This window comes from Capra hircus, chromosome 21 (assembly GCF_001704415.2).
Source record: "Capra hircus breed San Clemente chromosome 21, ASM170441v1, whole genome shotgun sequence".
NCBI lineage: Eukaryota > Metazoa > Chordata > Mammalia > Artiodactyla > Bovidae > Capra > Capra hircus.
The window spans coordinates 19,746,180-19,767,758 of NC_030828.1; the positions used below are offsets into that span (position 1 = coordinate 19,746,180).

A 21,579-nucleotide genomic window follows, 5' to 3' on the forward strand; every position below is an offset into this window, starting at 1 on the left:
GGAGTAGGAACTCAAAAATTGTGCCTTTTTATTAAGTAACTGATTCATTGGGAACACAGCTATGTCATTGGTTTTCAACCTTGAGTCTGCATTAAAAGGGCTTGTGAGAGATCCCACTCCAGGGTTTTCGACTCAGCGGGTCTGAGGTCAGGTGCAGAAAGTTGCATCTCAAACACATTCCCAGGTGACGCTGGTGGCACCGGGCCACACTTGGAGAAGCGCCTGGCTAAATGAAGGACCGACTGTGGCTGGCAGCGGTGTGCCTGTGCAGAAGCAGGAGACCTGGTTTCTTGAGGCTGACGTGGGGGTGGGGACCAGGGTGAGGAATAGCCTCCTCCGGCCCCCCACTCTTATGCTGGGTCCACGCAGACACACAGCCTGGAGTGGGATGGTGGGAGAACACGCCAGGAGGGCCTCCAGCCGCTAGGTCAGTCCCTGAGGCAGGATACACACAGGCAGGCCAGGCCAGACCAAGGCAGCCTGAAGGTGCAGCCCATGGCGTTCCCTGCCCACCCCAGTGGACAGACCCAGGCGACCTCTTCAGTCTAGGACAGAACCATCCCCCATGCAGGGAGCTGGACCTGCAGGGAGCTGGACCCTAAGACTGAATGAGATAAAGACTGAGACACAGGGACTTCTCTGGTGGTTAAGTGGCTAAGACTCCACACTCCCATTGCAGGGAGCCTGGGTTCGATCCCTGGTCAGGGAACTAGATTCCACATGCCACAACTAAAGGTTTGCCTGTTGCAATGCAGATTGAAAATCCCGCATGTCACAACTAAGACCTGGTGCAACCAAATAAGTAAAGAAGCAAATTTTTTTTTTTTTTAAAAAAAGAGCACAACACAGAGGAGGGCTCAAGATGGAGGGAGGGGTCACAGCACCATTTATTGTTCAAAATAGTACCCAGACCTGAGGGCCACTCACCAAACAGGGAAAAATGAGAACAAAACAAGGACTCCTTGGAGCCAAGAGAGAAGGAAAACATGGGGCGGGATCTCTCTCCCTTCCCCGGGATGTCACGTGGAAGCCCAGGGAGCCACCTCCCGCCCAGGCTCCTCCACCGTGCTGACACGGGCCAGCTGCTCCCCAAAGAAGTACGAGGGTCAGGAGAACACCAGGCCTGAACCCCAGCTCGAGCCACCTGGCTGCCCTCTCGTCCCCAGGCGGAGGCGGAGGACGAGTCGCAGCCCTGGCTCCTCCTGCCACTGCTGGCTCTGGAAACAGCCTCCCGGGGCTGGGAAAGGGGATGGATTCAGTGATGGCAGAGAGCACTCATGAACCCAAGGACCTCAAACGTCCCAGAGGAGAGAGGCAGGAGGATTCGAGGAGGGTGAGAGCCTTGGTAAAGGGACCCGAGTAAAGGGACAATTTGGGATCTGTGGGGTTTACCAAAAAAATAATATCTAAAAATAATTTTAAGCTGGAAAGTATAAAAACAAGATGAAAATTGCCCCAACCTGCAAGGGAAAACGAACTACTCAATAAATACAGCTCGTGAGGGGAGGGGGCGACCTGGCGCTAGCGTGGCCGGTAGCAGTAGACGCCGTACTTGCGGCTGTGTGGGTCTGGGAAGCCAAAGCTTCGGACCCCAGGCTCCAGGGCCCCACAGTTGGAACGTGGGTGAGCCACAGGGTAGCGGGCACTGCCGTCTGCCAGCCAGCCAGCATCGCAGCGGTCCAAGCCATGGAACTTCCAGGCGGCAAACAGCTGGCCCACCTTCGCGATCTGGGCTCCATCTTCCCAGCAGGCCTCCCTTGCCTCTGCCAGCGTCAGCTTCTCAGGGTGCTCCAGGTAGTACACCTGCCCTGTGGGATGCGGGGCGTGAGGACAGAGAAGCAGAGGGGCCAGCCAGAGAGGGCCTGGGACAAGGCCAGCCCATACAGACCCCACCACCCAGCCCCCAAAAGACCTGTTAACTCTCTGCGCTTAGGGAGCTGCCATGTTATGGAGCATCTGCAGTGGAGACTGTCAGGGGCACGTTCCCAAGTCTCAGCCCCTCTCCAAAAGCATCATCCCCCCTGCCATGGTGCTGGGTTCCCCACAGTCAGATCTGTACTCTGCCCAGCCTTTCCTAATTTTACTCTAGGTGGGTGCCCCACCACTGCTAGACCAATCAAGAGTCTCTCATCTGCTCAGCCATTTACTGAGCACCTACTAACTGCCAAGCTGGGATATGGCACTGAACCGATCCGTTTTTATTCATGTATCTTCCCATGAAATGAGCTCCTTTGTGAGGGCAGACTGTGTTTTATCTGTCTACGATGACCAGCACCTAGTAGGCCCTCAGGGGATGTGGGATGATTGACTAGACCGATGATCGGTGTGAAGCAGCAGCATCGAGGCACTCAGTTGGACAGGGCTTCAGCTGGAAGTGCCAGCAGGGTGGGCAGAGAGGACTGAAGGCCCCCAGAGGCTGCCCTCCCACCCGCGGGCCCGTGCTTGGCCAGTCCACTCACCCCTGAGGGCAACCGCGAAGCAGAACACGTCATAGCGGTGCAGGCGGCGGTGGCGCGGGCCGTAGCTGCGCACGCCGGGCGCCAGGCCCAGGCCTCCGCAGGGGCGCCGGGCCTGCGTGACGGGGTACTGCACCGAGGCGTCCTGCAGCCAGCCCGCGTTGCACCAGTCCAGGCCCTCCTCCCAGGCCCGGAACAGCTGCTCGAAGGAGGCCACCACCGCGTCCTGCTCCTCGCAGGCCTGCTGGGCTTCGTGGAAGTTGAACTTGTAGCGCCCTTGGGGGTGCTGGTAAGGAAAGACCACACCTGGGGAGGGCAGAAAAGGGGGCTTGAGTGGGTGGGCAGGGCCCGGTGATGGGAGACCCACTTCCACTGAGAAAGAGGCTTCCCTCAACACACACACACACAGTCCCTCAGAAAAGGTCTACAAACCTGTCACCTCCTGTCCACTGTCCAAGTCCAATGCAGAACTAGTATCTGCTTTACATCTCCCTCCCAGAGCTAGACAGGCACACAGCAGCACTCAGAAAACTACCAATTTGTTAACGGAATGAATGAGTCAGTCAAATAATATCCCCAATTACAGAGCAGGGTTAATACCTAACCCACAGGGTTGTTCCAAGAACCCCAGTGCCATGGGCTCAGTATGCCTGCTGAGTCACTCAGCTGACTCTCTGTGACCCCACAGGCTGGAGCCCACTGGGCTCCTGTCTATTTTTCCAGGCAAGAATCCTGGAGTGAGCTGCCATTTCCATCTCCAGGGGATCTTCTCGACCCAGGGATTGAACCTTCGTCCTCTACGTCGCCAACATTGCAGGAGGATTCTTTACCACTGAGCCACCGAGGAAACCCATGGTCTCAATTCAGATGTTTAAATCCTAATGCCCAGGAACTCCCCCTGGCAGTCCAGTGGTTAGGAAATGGTGCTCTCACTGCCAGGGCCCAGGATTGATCCCTGATCAGGGGACCAAGATCCTGAAAGTCGCGCAGCGCAGCTAAATAAATAAATCCTAATGCCCAATATGATGGTATTAGGAGATGGCGCCTTTGGGACGTAATTAGGTCATGAGGGTGGAGTCCTCATGAATGGGGTTAGTACCCTTAAAAAAAGACACCCCAAGCCCCTTCCACCATTGTGAGGACACAGAAGTCTGCGACCTGGCACCCTGGTCTGGGACATCCAGCCTCTAGAACTGTGTGGAATGAATCTCTGTTGTTCAGAGGTCACCGAGGCAGTTTTGTTACTGCAGCCTGATCTAAGACACCAGTGAGGAGGTGCTGCCACCTACAGGAGACAGGCGTTGTCGGGCTCTGACTCAGTAGCTGAGACCTCATCGTCTATGTTAACATTGATACGGAAGCTTCAGAGGAGGAGGCAAGAAACTTCCCACATGTGACAGACGACTTTCAGGGGAAGAGGAAAGAAGACAGTGGAAGTGTCAGTGGCTCGGTCATGTCTGACTGTGACCCTATGCATGTAGCCCGCCAGGCTCCTCTGTCCATGGGATTCTCTAGGCAAGAATACTGGAGTGGGTTGCTATTTCCTTCTCCAGGGGATCTTCCCCACCCAGGAATCGAACCTGGGTCTCCCGCATTGAGGGCAAATTCTTCACCGTCTGAGCCACCAGAGAGGCCCCAGGGGAAGAGAAGGGATGGGAAAAGGTCTTACTAAAGGAGGCTCGAGGTCAGGGAGGTCCCAGGCAGGGGGCTTTCTGGTACCACGGTCTGGGAGGTGCCACAGGCTCCCTCAAAATTCCATGTTTGAAATTTTACTGTAATAAAAAATATTAAACCCCCTGGGCTCATTCTCTATCAAGTCAGATGAAACCTTAAGGAGAAGGGGTGTCCCTAGGGCCTGGGACTGGCGCTATTCAAAGGCAGGGTCTGGAGTGAGAGCTCCCTGGATTGGGACTGACATATACACACTGTATGATATATACACTACTATGTATTAAACAGAAAACTAATGAGACCCTGCTGTACAGCATGGGGAACTCTACTCAGTGCTATGTGGTGACCTAAAAGGAAAGGAAACCTAAAACAGAGGGGATACATGAATACATATGGCTGATTCCCTCTTCTGGGCAGCAAAAAGCAGGACGACGTTGTAAAGACACTACACTCCAATTAAAATTAATAAAAAATAAATAAAAAGTGTACCCCCAAAAAAGTGAGGACTCCCTGCTTCTCTAGGCTGCCCCTGTGGTTCCCAGACAACTGGCTCTGACCAGCTCACACACATCCCACACCATCCCCAACATCAGGGACAAGGAACATGGCCCCTCTGGGTCACCATCTAAGCCCCATGGACTGGGCAGGTGGCTGCTGGTGGCAAGGTCCACCTCTGATTGACAATCTCTTGAGCCACATTCTATCCTCATCTCCTCGAAGAAGGTAAAGGAGGAAGTACCCTTATTCTTCATTTTACCTGTGACAGGACTGGAGCTCTGGGGGGAAGGCACCGATCTGGGGTGCCACAGCTGGGACGGGGTGGACATGGAGTCAGATCAGCCTTCCCTCTATACCCTCCCAGTGACTCCCTACCAGGTAGGAGAGGTCTAAGGACACACAGCCCCGGCCCAGGGTCAGAGAAGGCAGAAGTCGTGTGGAGATCACAGCTGGCAGCTTTGGACAGCACTGGTTGTTTTTGCTTTTGTTTTTAATTAGGCAATTTCTACATTAAAATCCAGAGGTTTCACATACGAATATAAGCTTCTCATGTCAAATCAGAAAATCTGGCTGCAGGGACTTCCCTGGTGGTCCAAGGGATAAAGAATCCGCCTTCCAATGCAGAAGACACAGGTTCGATCCCTGGTTGGGGAACTAAGATCCCACATGCCTTAGTGCAACTAAGCCCAATTGCTCTAGAGCCCATGCACCACGACAAAGACCCCTTGCATTGCAACTAAGACCCAACGTGGCCAAATAAGTAAACATTTGAAAGAAAGAAAGAAAATCGGGCTGCACTGGGCTTGCTTCCGGTGTAGCATCATCAGCTGGGCCTGAGTAGGAGGGCTCAGGAGTGGCCCCCGTCCCCACCACTCCGGATCACCCACCCCGGGCTGCCTCATTTGTTTGTGTCACCTGCCAACCCTGTGCAAATCTCAGCTCTGACTCAACGAGCTGTGTCATCACCTCCTGTCTCCCTCTCTCTGAACAGGACGTGAGCAAGAGGGAGTAGAGAGCAGTGGATTCTGGAGTCTGACTGCCTGTGGTCAAACCCCTACTCAGCCATGTATGAGCTGTGTGACCCTAGGTAAGTGACTTGACTTCTCTGTGCCTCCGTTTTCTCATCCACACGTTGAGGGTGAGAATAACAGGAGCTTCGTCGTGGGGTTGTTCTGAGGATTGGATGTTTTATCTGCCAGAAGCACAGAGGTCTAGATGCTTTCTCAGGGCCTTCTCCCTGCAGCCCCCAGGACCAAGCCACCGTCAGGGTCTCACCCCGAAGCTCCAGCTCCACGAGACCACTCTCATCCTCCAGCCCATCAATGACCTCGCAGCGGTAGCGCCCGTAGTCCTCCAGCCGCAGGTCCCAGATCTCCAGCGACACTTCCCGCGCTCTGTCCTGCCGCAGGCGCACCCGACCTCGGTAATCCCCAAAGGTGCGCTGCCTCAGCCCAATGGCCACCAGCACGTCCTGCTCCGGGACCCCGTTCTCCGACAGCTTCCACCATTTGATGCGCACAGGCCGCGGAGAGGCCGGGGCCGGCTCGTAGTGGTAGCGGCAGGGCAGGGTCACGTTGGCCCCTCGGTGGGAGAACAGGGTCTCCTCGGGCGTCTCTACCACCAGCTTCACTCCATTGAAGATGCCTGAGGGGAGAGGCGGGTGCAGATGGGAACCTCCGGCGGCACATCGGTAGTCCTGCAGGGGCCACCCCTTCCCTCACCCTCACCCCCAGCTCCCGCCAGGCTCAGGAGTCCTAGATTGCACCGCCCCTGTACCCACATACTCTAATGTGACTTCACAACTCCTTCCTTCAGGAAGTGACTCTATGAACCACCCCCAGTCCCTGAAATCCTTGCTGGCCCTGCCACTTGCTTTGACCAAATGAACACGGGGGAAGTGAGTGTCCTGAGGTGTTTGTTTGGAGTCGAGGCTCCAGGGGCCCTGCTGAGGCCTCCCTCCCTCAGAACCTTGCCAACCACCATCAGAACAAGGCCTGGGCTCCCTTGCAGGGTGAGAACATGCAGAGAGCAGAGACAAGCCCTCCCAGCTGAGGCCATCCTAGACCCACCAGCCCCCAGCTGACCTGCCCGCCCACCGCAGGCACAATCAATTAAGTGAGCACAGCCAAGACAGAAGGGACAGAGCCCAGCCCAAAACGCCGGCCCATGAAACCATGAGCAAAGCACATGGCTGCTGTCTTAAACCACTAGGCTTGTTAGGCAGCAGATGAGAACTGGTGGACTTCCCTGATGGTCCATGGACGGCAGATGAGAAGTTACTATGTAGCACAAGGAGGCTATCTCTGGTGCTCTGTGAGAACCTGGAGGGATGGGATGTGGAGAGGGGAGGGAGGCTAGAGACAGAGGGGGTGTGTGTATAATTATGGCTGATTTGTGTTGTATAGCAGAAACCATGGAGAAGGCAATGGCACCCCACTCCAGCACTCTTGCCTGGAAAACCCCATGGACAGAGGAGCCTGGTGGGCTGCAGTCCATGGGGTCGCTAAGAGTCGGCACGACTGAGTGACTTCACTTTCACTTTTTACTTTCATGCATTGGGGAAGGAAATGGCAACCCACTCCAGTGTTCTTGCCTGGAGAATCTCAGGGACAGGGGAGCCTGGTGGGCTGCCGTCTCTGGGGTTGCATAGAGTCAGACACGATTGAAGCGACTTAGCAGCAGCAGCGGCAGCAATACAACACTGTAAAAATGTTTTGTTGTTATTGAGTCGCTCAGTCATGTCCAACTCTTCATGACCCCATGAAAGCAGCACACCAGACTTCCCTGTCCTATTCACTTTTAAAATATATTTAAATTTTTTTAATGGGGGGAAAAAAGAATCCACCCTTTCACTGCGGTGGCAGTGGGGGGAGGCGGGTTTGATCCCTGGTCAGGGAACTAAGATGCCACATGGTTCAGCTAAAAAAAAAAAGAAAAGCAAAAGGCAAGTTGGTGCAGCTGGCAGTAAGAGCGCCTCAGATGGGAGTGCGGGGGGAGTCAGGCTCATCTGAGTCTCCTTCTCTAACACACTGGTCACAAGAGGGCACAGCCTGCCTTTCACTCGGTCCAGCTGTCCACTACGACTCTTCCCAAACACCTAGAGACACAGGTGAGATGAGGCCAGGACTTATAGAGACTGCAGTCAGGTTCAGGAGGACAAATAAACGCCGAGCCTAACATGCGCCACAAGAACCAGATTTATGGGCCAAGACTGGCCCATCTCTCACTTGAGTCTTCCTATTGGGGCCTCATGGTCTCACGGCCTTAGGCCTGGACTTGAGACCTTAGAGGTACATAGGGAAATGGGGGGTAACCCTAGGAGTAAGCAAGGGATAGACAGGGAGGCTCCTTGCAGAGAATCTCATGCTGAAAAACAGCCATACCTAACGACTCCTTGCCTGTGTCCAAGTTTCTATGAGGCTCATATGACCTAGGAAATGATGCATAGTAGGTGCATAAAGCTGCTGATAAAAAGTCACCTGGCTTTTCCAGTAACTGGCCTGAAGTCACTTCTAAAAATGGTTTGCTATTCACTTGACCCAGAAAATTGCACAAAATCAAGAGGTTCAAATTTTCATGTTCACTTTAAGAACACTGCTTCCCTGGTGGTTTAGCTGGTAAAGAATCTGCCTGCAGTGCAGGAGACCCCAGTTCAATTCCTGGGTCAGGAAGATCCCCTGGAGAAGGGATAGGCTACCCGCTCCAGTATTCTTGGGCTTCCCTTGTAGCTCAGCTGGTAAAGAATCCGCCCACAATGCGGGAGACCTGGGTTCGATCCCTGAGTTGGAAAGATCCCCTGGAGAAGGGAAAGGCTACCCACTGCAGTATTCTGGCCTGGATAATTCCATGGACTATACAGTCCATGGGGTTACAAAAGTTGGTTGGACACGACTAAGCGACTTTCACTTTCTTTTAAGAACACTCATGAAACCACCCAGGCCATGAAGGGTATGCATATCCAGAAAGCCACCAAGTATCTGAAAAACGTCACTTTAAACATATTCTGTGCCATTCCATCATTACAATGGTGTTGATAGGTGTTTCCAGGCCAAACAGTGGGGCTGGGTGCAGGGTTGGTGGCCCAAGAAGAGTGCTGAATTTTTATTGCACATGCTCAGAAATGCAGAGAGTGATTCCAGACTTCAGAGCTTAGATGTAGACTCTCTGGTCATCAAGCATGTCCTGGTGAACAAAGCCTCTAAAGATGCGGGACAGGACTAGCGAGCTCAGGGTTGGATCAACCGATACCTAAGCTCCCCTGTCACATGCAGATGATCCTTACCGAAAAAGGTCTGATTATTCCTAAACCAGAAGAGAAAGCTGGACAGAAGAAAAAGATATCCCCAAAGAAACCAAAAAAACAATACTTTATGGCCCTGGGACTTCCCTGGCGGTCCGTGGCTAAGACTTCACACTCCCATTGCAGGGAGCCTGGCTTCGATCCCTGGTCAGGGAACTAGATCCCCACATGCCTTAACTAAAGATCCCAAAGTGTCACAACTAAGACCCAGCACAGCCAAATAAATAAATAAATATTTAAAAAGAAACATGCGGCCTGGGGAAGAAATGCCACAAAAAAAAAAAAAAAAAAAACGCAAATAAAAGTTTAAAAAAAGGTCACCTGCCCAAAGCCGCATAGCTAGTAAGTGGCAAAATGGAGAGTCAAACACATCTCCCTAACTCCAAACCCCTTTTCCACTGGGAAAACCTGGGGAAGTCACGTTTAAGTGGAATTTTGAAAAACTGGCAGGACTTTGGGGAAAGTATAAAAAGCAAAATTGACTGTGCTACAGTGCATTCAGCTCCACGCCCATGGGTTGTTGTTGGTTTAGTCGCTCAGTCGTGTCTGACTCTTGCAATCCCATGGGCTGTAGCCTACCAGGCTCCTCTTTCCATGGGATTCTCCAGGCTGGAATGCTGGAGTGGGTTGCCATTTCCTCCTCCAGGGGATCTTCCCAACCCAGGGATCAAACCTGGGTCTCCTGCACTACAGGCGGATTCTTTACTGACTGAGCCACCGGGGAAGCCCTCCATATCTAAGGGGCCAGTAGACATGGAGTAACAGAACCACCCTTTGGCTCATCTTAGCAACAAGGCTGGACCACTGCACAGGCCCAGATGGGAGCAGGACTGCTGGCTTCACCCCGAGCCCCCACCCAACTCGGACCTTGCAGGGGCCAGGAGACGCCTTCATCACCTAGCCAAACCAAGAGCCGAGCCAAGAGCCGAGCCAAGAGGCCACCCACCTTCGCTGTAGCCGTTGTCCAGGTTCCGGCCGTTGGGACGGTTGGAGTAGTAGAAGCCGTTGTAGAAAGGCAGGCCGGAGACACAGCACAGCAGGAGCAGCAGGATCGGGAGCTGCAGGCCCATGGCGTCACACACCGGGCAGCGCCAGGGTGTCCAGACAAGGCTGGGGCCTGGGGCAAACTGGGAGGAGAAAAACAAGCCAGTGAGAGAAGTCTGCAGTGGGACCCAGGGACCAACTTACTCATTCGTTCAATCAACAGGAATTTAGCAGCTTCCCTTGTGGCTCAGCAGTAAAGAATCTGCCTACCAAGCAGGAGACGAGGGTTCGATCCCTGGGTCAGGAAGATCCCCTGGAGTGTGTGAGAGTGTGTGTGTGTGTGTGTGTGTGTGTGTGTGTGTCTGTGTGTGTCTGTGTGTGTGTCTGTGTGTGTGTGTGTGTGTGTGTGTGTGTGGCTCAGATGCTAAAGAATCTTCCTGCAATGCAGGAGACTGGGGTTTAGTCCCTGGAGACTGGGGTTCAATCCCTGGGTTAGAAAGATCCCTTGGAGAAGGGAACGGCTACCCACTCCAGTATTCTTGCCTGTAGAATTCCATGGACAGAGAAGCCTGGTAGGCCACAGTCCATGGGGTCGCAGAGTTGGTCACGACTGAACGACTTTCACTTTCCAACCTTTTTGGCACCAAGGACCTGTTTCAAGGAAGATAATTTTTCCATGGACTAGGGCAGGGTGGAGGTAGGGGTGGTGATGGTTTCAGAATGATTCAAGCACATTACACTTATTGTGCACTTGATTTCTATTAATACTACATCAGCTCCATCTTGGATGACCAGGCATTAGATCCTGGAGGTTGGGGACCCCTGTGATAGAGCAGCTTCGGCATGCAAGGCACCGTTCTCGCGGCCGGGTAACAGCGGTGATGAGCAAGATGAGGTCCCTGCTCTCAGAGGACTGCACTCTGCAGGCAAGATGGGCAACAGGCAAGCCAACAAATCCTAAGCAGGAATTTATTGTCGTTTTTTAGTCCCTAAGTCATGTCAGACTCTTTTGTGACCCCATGTACTGTAGGCTCCTTTCTCCATGGCATTCTCCAGGCAAGAATACTGGAGTTGATTGCCATGCCCTCCTCCAGGGGATCTTCCTGGATCAGGGACCAAACACATGTCTTCTGCATTGGCAGGCAGATTCTTTACCACTGAGCCACCACGGAAGCCCAAGCAGGAATTAGGAGGCAGTGAAAAGACTGCAGAAAAAATTAAGCAGGACCATACGACAGTATCACCATTTTTCAAACTGCAAGGTTGAATTGGAAAAGTTGTGAGCAGCATTTTAAAATGACATTGAACAGACCAGACTAGACTAGAAAATATCAGGTGCATTCATGGTTAGTGAGGATGAGTCCTGCACTGCAAAGCTTTTGTTTCAGTCCAGAAACGCCTGTGGAGGTAGAGGTTAAAAAACATTTTTTTATGCCATGCTAGACTACTTCTGGGGGGTTCTTACAGTTTAAGTGGACACTCAGATAAAACAGGCAGCTGGCCCAAGGGCTATAGATTGTTGATTCAATTTTATTTGTATTGCATCAAAATATTATGTCTTGATCATTGAGATTTTTGGCACGCACACACCCCTCCCTTAAATTTTCAAATGAGGGGACTTCGCTGGTGGTCCAGTGGTTAAGACTTTACCTTCCAATTTGGGGGTGTGGGTTTGATCCCTGGTCAGGAAGCTGGGATCCCACACGTCTGGCAGTCAAGAAAACCAAGACATAAAATAGAAGCGATGTTGTAACAAGTTCAGTAGAGACTTTTAAAATGGTCCACATTGAGGAAAAAATAAAAAATTTTGCACACGAGCCTAGTGCCGCACATACCTCCCCCTCATTCCTGCCCTGCTGGTCTGCTTACTGAAAGCGCCGTGTGTGTGCTCAGTCACTTCAGTTCAGTTCAGTCATTAGTCGTGTCCAACTATTTGCGACCCCATGAATCGCAGCACGCCAGGCCTCCCTGTCCACCACCAACTCCCAGACTTCACTCAGACTCACGTCCATCAAGTCCGTGATGCCATCCAGCCATCTCATCCTCGGGCGTCCCCTTCTCCTCCTGCCCCCAATCCCTCCCAGCATCAAAGTCTTTTCCAATGAGTCAACTCTTCGCATGAGGTGGCCAAAGTACTAGAGTTTCGGCTTTAGCATCATTCCCTCCAAAGAAATCCCAGGGCTGATCTCCTTCAGAATGGACTGGTTGGATCTCCTTGCAGTCCAGGAGACTCTCAAGAGTCTTCCCCAACACCACAGTTCAAAAGCATCAATTCTTTGGCGCTCAGCCTTCTTCACAGTCCAACTCTCACATCCATACATGACCACTGGAAAAACCATAGCCTTGACTAGACGGACCTCAGTCAGCAAAGTAATGTGTCTGCTTTTGAATATGCTATCTAGGTTGGTCATAACTTTTCTTCCAAGGAGTAAGCGTCTTTCAATTTCATGGCTGCAATCACCATCTGCAGTGATTTTGGAGCCCAAAAAATTAAAGTCTGACACTGTTTCCACTGTTTCCCCATCTATTTCCCATGAAGTGATGGGACCAGAGGCCATGATCTTCGTTTTCTGAATGTTGAGCTTTAAGTCAACATTCTCACTCTCCACTTTCACTTTCATCAAGAGGCTTTTTAGTTCCACTTCACTTTCTGCCATAAGGGTGGTATCTTCTGCATATCTGAGGTTATTGATATTTCTCCCAGCAATCTTGATTCCAGCTTGTGTTTATTCTAGTCCAGCATTTCTCATGATGTACTCTGCATAGAAGTTAAATAAGCAGGGTGACAATATACAGCCTTGATGTACTCCTTTTCCTATTTGGAACCAGTCTGTTGTTCCATGTCCAGTTCTAACTGCTGCTTCCTGACCTGCATACAGATTTCTCAAGAGGCAGGTCAGGTGGTCTGGTATTCCCATCTCTTTCAGAATTTTCCACAGTTTATTGTGATCCACACAGTCAAAGGCTTTGGCATAGTCAATAAAGCAGAAACAGATGTTCTTCTGGAACTCTCTTGCTTTTTCCATGATCCAGGGGATGTTGGCAATTTGATCTCTGGTTCCTCTGCCTTTTCTAAAACCAGCTTGAACATCGCTGAAGCCTGGCTTGGAGAATTTTGAGCATTACTTTACTAGCATGTGAGATGAATGCAATTGTGCAGTAGTTTGAGCATTCTTTGGCATTGCCTTTCTTTGGGAGTGGAATGAAAACTGACCTTTTCCAGTCCTGTGGCCACTGCTGAGTTTTCCAAATTTGCTGGCATATTGAGTGCAGCACTTTCACAGCATCATCTTTCAGGATTTGAAATAGCTCCACTGGAATTCCATCACCTCCACTAGCTTTTTTCGTAGTGATGCGTTCTAAGGTCCACTTGACTTCACATTCCAGGATGTCTGGCTCTAGATGAGTGATCACACCATTGTGATTATCTGGGTCATGAAGATCTTTTTTGTATAGTTCTTCTGTGTATTCTTGCCACCTCTTCTTAATATCTTCTGCTTCTGTTAGATCCATACCATTTCTGTCCTTTATTGAGCCCATCTTTGCATGAAACGTTCCCTTGGTATCTCTAATTTTCTTGCAGAGATCTCTGGTCTTTCCCATTCTGTTCTTTTCTTCTATTTCTTTGCATTGATCACTGAAGAAGGCTTTTGTATCTCTCCTTGCTATTCTTTGGAACTCTGCATTCAGATGCTTATATCTTTCCTTTTCTCTTTTGTTTTTCGCCTCTCTTCTTTTCACAGCCATTTCGCTTTTTTGCATTTCTTTTCCATGGGGATGGTCTTGATCCCTGTCTCCTGTACAATGTCACAAACCTCATTCCATAGTTCATCAGGCACTCTGTCTATCAGATCTAGTCCCTTGAACCTATTTCTCACTTCTACTGTATAATCATAATGGATTTGATTTAGGTCATACCTGAATGGTCTAGCAGTTTTCCCTACTTTCTTCAAATTAAGTCTGAATTTGGCAATAAGGAGTTCATGATCTGAGCCACAGTCAGCTCCTGGTCTTGTTTTTGTTGACTGTATAGAGCTTCTCCATCTTTGGCTGCAAAGTATATAATCAATCTGATTTCGGTGTTGACCATCTGGTGATGTCCATGTGTAGAGTCTTCTCTTGTGTTGTTGGAAGAGGGTGTTTGCTATGACCAGTGCATTTTCTTGGCAAAACTCTATTACTTCAATTGGGTAATTGAAGTACTCAGTTACTTCAACTGGGTCCAAATCTTTGCATCCCCATGGGCTGTAGTCTGTCAGGTTCCTCTATCCACGGGATTCTCCAGACGAGAATATTGGAGTGGGTTGCCATTTCCTTCTCCAAGGGATCTTCCCTGCCCAGGGGTCAAGCCCACCATCTCCCGTGGCTCCTGCATTGGCAGGTAGTTTCCTTACCCCTGAGCCATCATTAGAGAGTCTTTATTGGAAACATCCAGGGTGAATTCTGCTTCCTGCCAAAGCTCTGGTTGAAACTTGGGAGAGGAGGACAGAAGGACCAGTGTCTAGATGCTCCTGGGTGTCAGATTCAGCAGCCTGTCCTTTGTCCTCAAGGCCCTGGGGTGCTAGTAGTAGCTTTAGGCAGAGGAGCCACAAAGACTTTAGGCTTTAGGATCAGACCTACATGTTAAAAAAATCCCTCCAGCGGCTGATGGAAAGCGGACTCTGGGGCTGCGAGACCAGAGTTGACAGCAGGCATTTGGAAGTCTGAGTATGGTCATCAGGCAGCAACGTGGAAAGTGCACAGGGTATGATTTAGGGTAGACAAAGCAGAACACAGCTTCTGCCACTCTGCTATGATTGTAAGTGTGTGACCCTAAGAATGCCTGTGTACAGGAACTAGAAGGGAGGGATACAGCAAAACCAGAGAAAGGAGGAGGAAGGGAGGGCAAAGAAGAAAAACATTGGCCTGTAAGAGTGGTGGAATGTGGAGGAAACATTCTTGTTTTCAGAACAGTTAGGAGCTCTTAATGGAGACGAAGCAATGATGTGAAGGAAGTTGAGGGGTAGAATCCACTGTGCTCTTAGACCTCTTTGCAGGGAGCCCAAAGCCCAGACTTGCCTTGTGTGCTGTGCATGACAGGACACTGTGAGCCTTGCTCTTTGTCCAAGAGGAATCCCCAGGTGATATCCACAAAGCCTCTTGATGACTCGGATCTAAGCAGCCTACGCACAAAGAGGAGCTTCGCAGGTAGCTCAGTGATAAAGAACTCACCTGTCAATGCAGGAGATGCCAGAGACACAGGTGCGATCCCTGGGTCTAGAGGGTCTAGAAGATCTCCTGGAGGAGGGCATGGCAACCCACTCCAATATTCTTGCCTGGGAAATCCCGTGGACAGAGGAGCCTGGGGGGCTACAGTCCATGGGGTCACAAAAGAGTCAGACTAAACAACTCAACAGCTCAAAACACATGTAACTTTGTAACCAGAGCACTAACAGAAACAAGAGCAATCCTGAAAAGAGAAAAAACCAGCAGGTCAATCCGCGCTTTGCAGCTTTCACCCACCACTGGGCAAACACTTCTTCCTTCAGGATGTGGGTTCTTACGGGCACTGGATTCCAAAAGATACTGGGTTTACCAAAATTAAAAGTCTGACCCAGGGTAAAGTCATCTTCTTAAATGTTTTGTTTTGTTTTTTAACACAGAGGAAATATCTTTGCAACTTCTCCAGCTGTTTCCCACTGTTTTTCAGCTACGCTGGGTCTCTTTCCATTGGGCAGGCTTTTCTCTGCTTGTGGTGCACAGGAGCTTCTCTAGTTGCAGCGGGTGGGCTCACGAGCTGTGATGCACAGGCTTCTCTAGCTGTGGGCTTCTCTAGTGGCTGCTTGCAGGCTTAGTTGCCCTGGGGTAGTGCTAGTCGCTCAGTCATCTCCAACTCTTTGTGACCCCATGGACTGCAGCCCACCAGGCTCCTCTGTCCAGGGGATTCCCCGGGCAAGAATACTGAAGTGGGTTGACATTTCCTTCTCCAGGGGATCTTCCAGACCTAAGGGTCAACCCAGGTCAGCTGCATTGCAGGCAGATTCAATACCATCTGAGCAGTATTCCGGCCAGGAGAATTCCATAGCCCTGAGGTGTGTGGGATGTAATTCCCCCACCAGGGATCGAACCTGCGTCCTCTGCATTGGAAGGTGGATTCTTAACCACTGGATCACCAGGGAAGTCCCTGGTTTCTACTTTTATCAGAAAACTTTATGCTAAGTTCTGTTCAGCAGCTAAACCAGCAGTCCAGTGCTCCTCCTTCATCAAATCTCTCACATCCTTCAGATGGGATGGCAAGAGTTTGGATACTGAGAGTTTGAGAAATCTGGACAGGGAAGGATGCTGTGTTATTCAAATCTATTTGGTTCTTGAGCGCTGGACAGTGAATAGCAAGCATTCAAATAGTGAGGGACATCAGTAAGAAAGGCACTTTCTGCAGGACTGACAGCATTTATCTTAAGGAATTCACGCATTGCTGAGGTTTGCTCTTTAATGGTGAAGAACTCTTGTTTTGGTCACTTCAATATATTAGTGAGCTGGGGGGAAAAAAAAATCACCACCAGACCATGTTATACGGAGGTTGCTCCCCCAGGGTTCTTACCAGTCATGCATAAGGTAATTCACGGTTCAGAAACTAAGCTCTGAGCCAAAACAGCTTAGTTTCTGGTCTGGGAGTGATTTTTTTTCCCCCTAGCTCACTAATGTATTAGAGTGACCAAAACAAGATGTGTGGATTCCCTGATTCCTGACGACCCATCCTTTGCTTTTCCCAGCCACCACTTGCCTTAGGACCCCTCCGCACATCAGAATAAGCTGAACCCAGACTTGTTAGGAAGATGAGCTACAGCCGAGTACCCCGACTGCACCACCGGACACCACACGTCTCCCTGACACCAGCAGAGGGCAGCCTTGCCCTCCAGGTCTCCATCAGCCCGCGCCCGGAGAGGAATTTGACTTCGGTGCCCCAAGCCCTTTGAAACCTGCGGTTCCCGGAAAGTAGAAGTCCGGAGGTGTTTCCTACCGGCATTCCCAGCCCGCTGGCTCATGCAGGGCTGTGGGAGAGGGGCCAGGCCGCCTCTCGGTCACCTCCTCCTGCGGCAGAGGGCAAAAGGCCCTCCGGAGGTCAGCGCTGGGAGTCAAGGTCCAGATCGGGTCACAGGCTGCTGAAGGCCACCCAGCGAGTTGGTGACAGAACTGGGTCCAAGTGTCCGGCGCTGTTTTTTGGGTTTTTGTTGTTGTTGTTGTTGTTTGTTTTTTCCTGGCTGCTCAGGAGCCCTAAATTCCTCCCTAAAGGATACCATCTCCCACCCAGGACTTCACTCTCCGCGCGCTCCGACTGTTCCCTAAATTAGAAACCCCACTGAACCCAGGCCTGAAACCCACGAGCATCCATTGCGCTTGCCCTGAGGGCCAGAGCAGGCAGGCAGAAGACCACCCGCCCGCTGCCTCAGGAGGTGTCCCCAGCCCCTCGCAGTGTTCCCGACGCCCGTCCCCGCTCCCGCCCCCAACAGATGAGCATCCAACAGATGCCTCGGGGCAGAGCCCGGTGCCTGGGGCGCTGTGCTGGAGGCTGCGGGATGAGTTGCGAAGAGACCCGGTGGGAGAGAGGAGACCCGGGAACTGGTCTCGGAGGCCACTGGTTTCCCTCTGAATTGGCCTCCTCACCGACCAGGGTCCAGGCACAAGGGTCCCACGCAAGCCAGCCCACGCCGCGCGCTGCTCTGAACCCGCGGGCGCCCGGGGCGCCCCCAACCGGCGGCGGCGATCACAACTCGGCCCCGGCCCCACGGGGCCCGGCTCACTCCTCCTGCCGGCTTCCCCAACCCTGCCCGGGAAGCGTGGGGCTGAGAAAGCAAGAAGAGAGGAATTGGTCCACAGGGCGCCCCAGGAGCCCGGCCACCCCTGAGCTACGTACCGTCCCCAGGCGGCTCCTCGACGGCTCGAACGCTCCGGGCTGCGGGGCTGATCCGGTCGGAGGAAGCAGACGGACTCAGGGATCTTGAATGGCCAGAAGGGAAGCGGCTGCGGACGAACCCCCGCGCTCCCGCCGGGCCAGCCCCTTAAAGGAACACACGCCCCTTTCCCTCCCTTGGGCTGGGCCCAAACGGAGGAGGTGCGACAGATTTGGGCGGCCTCCAGACTTGCCTGGAGACCACCCCAACCTGCGGAGCATCTGGCAGGCCGCGCGGTGAAGGGAGTGCCCAGGAGTTGAGGCTGTCATATTCAGGGGCGTGGAAAAGGAGCGTTCGCAGAGAGAGGGTCTCATTAGAACGCGCCGGTTTACCAAAAGCAACGGGACTAAGCAGGGGGTAGCCTCCCCCCACCCCACCTCCACACTGCGATTGGGCTAAGGCCGACTCCCACCTTCAGGTGGGGGAGGGGTGACCGCTCTCACTTGCTTTTCGCCCAGAGAAGGCAAAGGGGCGCTGACATCCCTCCTGCCCTAGTTTGACTGTCAGGAAATCTGCCTTTCGGCTAACTCAGCATCAGGCACGGGGAGGCTGCCCCTAGTAGGTGGGGCTTCAGTGAGTAGTCCTGGGAGCGGGAAGGGGGAACACAGGATGGGCAGATGGTGCTCCCAGCAGCCTGCAGGGGCGATCAGGCTTCTGCCTGGTCCTCTAACGGGTGACTCGGCTTTAGAATCCTGACCTGTCAGGACAGCTATCAGGCAGCCAGCTCCCGGGATGCCTGTTTGGGCTGGGTGTTTAATTTTCCCTCCATGCCAACAGGAGGCCTGGTCTGGAAGCCCCAGTGGTTCCTCAGCAGCCAAGCCTAAGGAGATCTTTCCGCCTCGACCAAGCGGTCACTGAACCCGGAACCTCTTCCTAAATGCACCTTGACAGTATGTGTGTGTGTGATTTGCCAGGAGCATCTCAGAGCACAAAGAGCTGCTGTAGTAGAGTGTGTGTGCTCAGTCGTGTGCTCCTGTGACCCCATGGACTGTAGCCCGCCAGGCTCCTCTGTCCATGCGATTCTCCAGGCAAGAATACTGGAGTGGGTAGCCATTCCCTTCTCCATGGTGGACTAAACTGCACCCAAAGTGAATGCCAGCCTGATGGGCAAAAGGGCACCAGTGCCGTTTCCTCCCCAAGGGAGAGCTGTCAGAAGCCTGGGCACAGAACGGAGGGGACTGCGGAATGAGTAGGATGTAAGTTACAATCAGGAAACCCTTGCAAGCTCTGGTGACAATGACCCGGGTTTCCGAGGCCCCTGATGAGCCCGGCTTTGCATCAGTGCTTCTGTACATTCTCTCCATCCAACCCAAGGCCAGGGAGTTGGTCCTCTTATGTCCGCTTTACAGGTGGGAAATGAGGCTCAGAGGGATTTAAGTGAATTGCCCAAGATCACTCAGAGCCAGGATTTGAACCCAGAGTCTCCAACTTGGAGGCTTCCCTGGTAGTTTAGATGGTAAAGAATCTGCCTGCAATGCAGGTGACCCAAGTTCGAGCCCCACGTCCGGAAGATCCCCTGGAGAAGGAAATGGCAACCCACTCCAGTATTCTTGCCTGGGAAATCCCGTGGACAGAGGAGCCTGGTGGGCTGCAGTCCATGGGGTCACAAAGAATCAGACATGACTGAGCGACTAACGTTTTCACTTTTCTCCAACTTGAGGCCTTGTGCTCCTAATCACTCCACTATATTTAAACCAGGAATGAAAAGGTGTCTAGACTCCTTGGAGAGGCAAGTCAACAGGTCCCAGTGCTGACAGCCACACATGTAGGGAGAGGATGGACAGCAGGGAAGATCACTTTTGTTACAGCAAAGCAAGTTTAACATCCTGGCCAGTGGCAGGGATGGCCAGCAGGTAAAATCTCAGAGGTGGCTCTCAGGACTGTGGTCAGGAATAAAAAACATAATTGATAGAGGTGATGGTGAAGGCTCTGGAAGTGGAGGGAGCTGGCTGCCCAGGAAGAGAAGTCAAGGACAGTAGGGGTCAGGAGGGAAGGAACCCTCATCTAGGGTCCCAGGAGGGGGACTTTCAGAAGGCTATGGGCCAACACATCCAAAGCTGCAAAGATGAGCAAAAGAAGGGACTGAGAGGTGGCTTAGGCAATTCCAGAGTCACCTTGGGTCTCCTGGACCAGGTGGAGGCTCGTGACTACTGCCCACCAGTCCACCTGCCACCTGGCCAGCCATCCAGTGAAACTGGCCAGCAGGAAATATCCAATGCCACAGAGGGACAAGTTGACAGACTGGAGTCAAGCTCTGTTTTCCCTTCTGCAAGTGGGACTCCTGGGACTTACTGCAAATGGGACTTACTGGGGGAATGGAACCATCCCAGAGCAGAGATGCAGGGTAGAAAAGACGCTCAGTCCCCAGGAGAGGCCTGAACAAGTTTGGTGGTAGGATATGCTTCTAGGAGGGAGTCCTAAAGTCAGTAACCACCCAGAGAGACTCCAGACCCAGACAATGCAGCTCCACAGAGGAGAGCTTTGAAATGGGAAGGAACCCCAGCCCCCAGGGATGGGGAACCCCACCCTCCCAGTTCATTCAGAGACCACAGTCTGCGCCTTTTATTCTGTCCCTGCCCAGCCAAGAAGCCCAGCCAAGAAGTTCCAGGGGAGGAGCCACTTCCAGACTAATTTCCCTGATGATTTTCCAACAAAACCACACCCTCCCTTTGGCAGCCACATGGCCAGATCTGCAGCCCAGACACTGCCTAAATGTGTCAAGGCACACTCCCGAAGTCTGTTCAGGAAAACCCATCTTGGGTCCCAAGACTAAGGGGTGGTCGCATATGCCCCTCTCCCAGGTAGTCAGTCCCTCCTTTATCTGCAGCCCCCCTTGCAGATCACTGGCTTGCAGGGTGCCCCCCTACACAGGAGCCACTTCCGGATGGCTCCTTGCTAAGGGTGGGGAGTGGGAAGAGGGGTACCCCCGGAGTTTCCTCCCAGCCCTGGAGTAAAATTGTCAGTGGCTTCCCAGGACCAGTGTGCTTGGCCAGCAGCACCTCGCCCCTTTGGCAGAGCCCTGCCACCGCCCCCATCCCACACTGCACCCCACGCTGGGGCCTCCCGCGGCTCTGGAAGCAGCCTAGGTTCAGTTTCTAACAGCTCCTCCAGCCCACCGTTCCAGTGGCAAAGAAAATGGAAACTGCCGAAGGGGAAAACCAGCTGCCTCCGCCTGTTTTCCTAGAGCCAGAAAGGAGCAAAGGCAGGCCTGAAGGAAGCCACTGCGCAGGCTCCCAGGGGCCCCTCACCTGACAGCAACTAAGGCCCTGGGCTGCATGGCTTTGAAGCAGGAGAACTATGGGGAAGAGTCCTGACCCCTCCAGTGGGACTCCAGCCCCTGCCCCCCAACAGCCTCCTCCCTCTCTGCAGCCAGGTCAGGTGACACAGAATGCTGGGGCTCAGCGAGGGCTGAGGGTGGGGGCAGCAACCAGTCCAAGTCTAAGCCCATTGAGTGAGTGAAAGTCGCTCAGTGGTGTCCAACTCTTTGCGATCTCATGGACTATACAGTCCACGGAATTCTCCAGGCCAGAATACTGCAGTGGGTAGCCTTTCCCTTCTCCAGGGGATCTTCCCAACCCAGGGATCAAACCCAGCTCTCCCGCATTGCAGGCAGATTCTTTACTAGCTGAGCCACAAGGGAAGCCCAAGAATACTGGAGTGGGTAGCCTATCTCTTCTCCAGAGGATCTTCCCAATCCAGAAATCGAACCGGGATCTCCTGCATTGTAGGCGGAAGCCCA

The 21,579-nt window shown here is 52.5% G+C and overlaps 1 protein-coding gene across 2 annotated transcripts; it reads right to left on the reverse strand.

Annotated features, from left to right (window-relative positions):
- Window positions 5-19,330, reverse strand: HAPLN3 (hyaluronan and proteoglycan link protein 3). 2 transcript variants are annotated; one of them, XM_018066470.1, is made up of 5 exons: window positions 17,804-19,330; window positions 9,872-10,052; window positions 5,901-6,269; window positions 2,460-2,762; window positions 5-1,808 (listed from the first exon to the last, which is right to left on the reverse strand). In XM_018066470.1, exons 2-5 carry the CDS (start codon window positions 9,993-9,995, stop codon window positions 1,522-1,524), a joined length of 1,083 nt encoding a protein of 360 aa, XP_017921959.1. In that variant the 5' UTR covers window positions 9,996-10,052; window positions 17,804-19,330; the 3' UTR covers window positions 5-1,521. The 2 variants fall into 2 exon arrangements, with proteins under 2 accessions (XP_017921959.1, XP_017921960.1); XM_018066471.1 differs by lacking the exon at window positions 17,804-19,330 and having other exon boundaries at window positions 9,872-10,218.